The 4,032-nt window shown below is 41.4% G+C and overlaps 1 protein-coding gene and 1 long non-coding RNA gene across 4 annotated transcripts in view; one reads left to right on the top strand and one right to left on the bottom strand.

Moving 5' to 3' along the window:
- The window catches only part of Hdac8 (histone deacetylase 8), a 217,253-nt gene that overhangs the window by 1,689 nt on the left and 211,532 nt on the right, over window positions 1–4,032 (top strand). For all 3 annotated transcript variants that reach the window (XM_031365952.1, XM_031365961.1, XM_031365965.1), the window contains exon 3: window positions 3,692–3,822. In XM_031365952.1, coding sequence (XP_031221812.1) covers window positions 3,692–3,822 — 131 coding nt within the window. The remainder of the gene's footprint in view (window positions 1–3,691; window positions 3,823–4,032) is intronic.
- On the bottom strand, window positions 450–2,582 carry LOC116087323. The gene is made up of 3 exons (XR_004117362.1): window positions 2,503–2,582; window positions 1,621–1,777; window positions 450–566 (listed from the first exon to the last, which is right to left on the bottom strand). It is a non-coding gene; the product is annotated as an uncharacterized LOC116087323 (long non-coding RNA).

The following is a 4,032-nucleotide window of genomic DNA, read 5'->3' as shown; positions in this document are numbered from 1 at the left end:
AAAAAAAAAAAAAAAAAAGCCAAAACCAAGCTTTCTGTTAATTGCCAATTCTATATTTAGTGTCATAAATGAAACTATTATGGACCTGGCACGTGTCAAATCCAATTTTCTCATTACTAACCAACTAGGTGACTAGCTAGATCACCTAATGCTTCATTTTCTTCACAGAAAGTAATATAATAGGTTTTCATATTTCATCCTTAGTATTAAGTCATTTTTAGTGTGTTCATTCTTTAGGAATGTTTTGTTGTTTTGAGACAGGGTCTCACTGTGTAGTTCTGGCTAGCCAAGAACTGTTACATCAACCAGGTTGGCCTTGAATTTACCAAGATCCACGGGCCTCGCCTCCCAGGTGCAGGAATCAGCAGGTGTGTATCACCACACCACTCTAGGAACATTTCTACCTAGGCTTAACTCCTATGTTCATCAAAATAACTACTTACCTTTCCTTTATGTATTTTAACATTTTTCTGAGCCTGGTGGTGCAGGCCTTTAATTCTAGGCCTTTGGAAGGCTGAGGCAGGAACAACGAAACGTCAGAGCCAGCTGGGTAACTTAGCCACACCCTGTCTCAAAATAAAATTTTTAAAGGGGTTTAGGATAGTGTTCAATGTGTAGAACACTTGCCTAGCATACAGGAGGCCTAGGCTCCCCCACACAAAATTAACACTTAAAACTATTTTATGGAAAACAAGATGTCAAAGCAAAATACGTTAGCTTGCTGCTGAGGAGGGGCTAGCTGTCAGTAGTCTTTCATTTTAGGATGCAGTGAAACAGATGGGAAGGTGTTGTGAGGTAACAATTAGAAAAGCTGGGAAACATAATTCAATAGCTTGTGTGTGAAAAAGTGAGAAAATGTCTCTCTACATAGCCTATGCTGACCTAGAACTCACTAGGAGAGATCAGGCTAGCTTTGAATTCAGAGATTCCTCTGCCTCCTGAGTGGAGTGCTGGGATTAACAGGCATGAGCCATTTTACTAGGCTTCCTTGATGTTTTTATTTTCAACACTTTATTACATTGCACGTACTTATCTTGATGGGTTGTAGGGACATGAGGGATTGGTCAATTCCATAGTACACACGTGGAGGTTGGGAAAGAACTGACAAGAGCTGCTTCTCTCTTTCTACCATATGGGGCCTGGGGATTGAATTTAGGTTTTCAGGATTAGCAACAAGTGAATGTCCCTGAGCCATTTTGCTGGCCCTAAAATTTTATTTTAGTGGACAGTTTGTTCACCTTTCATGGTATAGAGGTATACTTGAAGAATAAACAAGAATCCTTGATTTTGTCTATATATTTAACTTTTGAGGTTGTTGACCCACAGGATTTCAAACACCTTGATTATACTAGTTGTCTAAATATTTTACCTGGACTAATTCACAGTAAACTCATGGTTGTACTTCCATTCAGAAGACATACATGGGACCGTTCTGTGGCTAGAGCAGTGCTCCTTGCATTTGAATGGGCAATCATCTTGTTAAGATATATGTTCTTGGTAGAATACAAAAAGTGGTTTACTAGGCTTAGGGTGAGACTTGGGATCTGGCTTTCTAGGGAGGAAATGCCACACTGCTCGAATATTGACTGCCTGTTAAGCGGCAAGGGTTAGAGAACATACCTGTAGCAGAATCTAGAAGAGGAAATGGGAAATTGGGAGGTAGAAGCCAGAAATCCCATGGAATGCACTTCCATTATTGCTCTTTTTGTCCTTTACTGTGAGAAGCTGACTGGGAGGTCTCAGGCGTTTGCTCCTCTATCCTTCCTCTGGGAGAGAGCTGTAAGAGACCAAACCAATAGAAACTTTCTGTATTAGCGGACTCTGGAGAGATGGCAGAGAAAGTAAGAACATATGTTGTGAAAGCACTAGGACCCAAGTTTCCCAGAATCCACAGTAAAGGCTGGGTTTTCTCACACATACCTGTAAACTCAATGTCTTGGCAGGGGTAGACAAGGGTCAGAATAATTGCTGGGGCTTGCTGATCGCCAATCTAACTCCAGGTTCAGATTCAATGACAGACTCTTTGTCTCAAGTGAATGTGCATGCGACATCCTTCCCTGGCCTCTGTGCATGTACAGACTTGCAAACTCCCATGCATACATGATCATACAGTACCTCCCTCCCAATAAATAGAACCTTCTCTATTTCTTTGAGACAGGGACTTCTAGAACTCAGTTTGATCTAGAACTTGAAATGTATCTCAGGCTGGCCTCACACTCATCATCCTCCTGCCTCTCAAGTGCTATGAGTACAGATATTTGCTGCCATTATCATGTTACCTTTATAATTTGAGGGTGGATGGGAATCAGCCATAGGGCCTTGTACATGTAGATTTTGTATGACTGAGCTACATCCCCAGTCCAATTTCCCTACCTTTTATACTAGTATTGATGATCATTGTCCATGAAGTTTGTTATATGTTATCATTCCATCCCTACATAAGGTCACTAAGTTGACTCATTTTATAAGTGAGAACACGGAGGTATAAAAATGTCAACTTACCTGAAGTTATAGAAGCAGGAAGTATAGAGTTAGGAAAGGAATCCAGTTCTCTGGCTCCAAATTCTGACTGATAGCCAAGCTGTTAACATTAAGATACACAGGGGGAAGGATACAAAGTTTAGCACTAAGCATCTGACCAAAAGGATTACTCAGTCCAAGTAGCAGCAGATTTAAGTGTAAATAGCTTTGCCAGTTTGTCACACGAGATGTGACTCACAGAGTCAAGTTTATATTTTAGTCTTTTAAAAAATATATAGTTTTATATTTGCTTATTTTATGTGTATGAGTGTTTTGCCTGCATGTGTGTGTGCATTTTATGTATATGAATATTTGCCTGCATGTGTGTGCCTGGTACATATACAGGTCCAATGAGGAGGTCAGACCTGGAAATGGAATTATGCATGGTTGTCAGTCACCTTATGGATGCTGGGAAATGATCCCCAGTTCTCTGCAGAAGCAACAAGTTTTCTTAAACCCTGAACCATGCCAGGCAGTGGTGGCACATGCCTTTAATCCCAGCACTAGGGAGGCAGAGGCAGGTGGATTTCTGAGTTCGAGACCAGCCTAGTCTACAGAGTGATGTTCCAGGACAGCCAAGGCTATACAGAAAAACTCTGTCTCAAAAAACAAAAACAAAACAAAACAAAAACCCTGAGCCATCTTTCCAGCCCCAAATTTTAAAATTTTATTATTTATTTATTTATCTATTTATTTATTAATTTAGGGGGATATGTGGGCCATAGAACACATGTGGAGGTTAGAGGGTAGTTGGTCATCTCTTCCACAATATGGATTGCAGGGATTAAACTCAGGTTGTCAAGCTTAGTGGAGATCGGCTTTTACCCACTGAGCTATCTTGCTGGCCCAGGGTTAGTGAGTTCTGTATGGCTAAACTAGGAACCTTGATCCATGATTATCTGTTTGAGTTGAATTTTCAGCTATGTGCCCTTACCTAAAAACTCAAAGGAAAGATCTGTCCTCTTGCCTCTCCTTGGTGGGGTCAGTATCATAGATGGAAGAAGCGAAGGCTAAACAGTGCAGTGTGGGGACAGAATGGGTTAATGACTTCAGTTCACCAGAATCAAAAGTTGGGAGTTGTCCTCTCCATTCACGTAGGTGGCTGCTGTTTCTAGCACCTTGCATACTCTGGGTCTGACTTATGTTTCTGTGTTCGCTCCATCATTATTAGGATCGTGAAGCCCAAAGTGGCCTCCATGGAAGAGATGGCCACCTTCCACACTGATGCCTATCTGCAGCATCTGCAGAAAGTCAGCCAAGAAGGTGATGAGGACCATCCAGACTCCATAGAATATGGACTAGGTAAGGCTTTCTCAGGCAACAGTGGAAGATCAACAGTCATCCCCCCCATCCCCTACCTGGAGTTATACTGCTTATGTTGGTCTCTCTCTATGCATATATATAGTATATGTATGTATGTTTGTGTGTGGCAGTGTGCATGTGTCTGCTGGTACACACGTGGAACTCAAGGTCAACACTGAGTGTCTTCTCTACACCTTTTTTTTTTTTTTG

This window comes from Mastomys coucha, chromosome X, assembly GCF_008632895.1.
Source record: "Mastomys coucha isolate ucsf_1 chromosome X, UCSF_Mcou_1, whole genome shotgun sequence".
NCBI lineage: Eukaryota > Metazoa > Chordata > Mammalia > Rodentia > Muridae > Mastomys > Mastomys coucha.
This window is presented reverse-complemented; position numbering and strand designations above follow the sequence as displayed.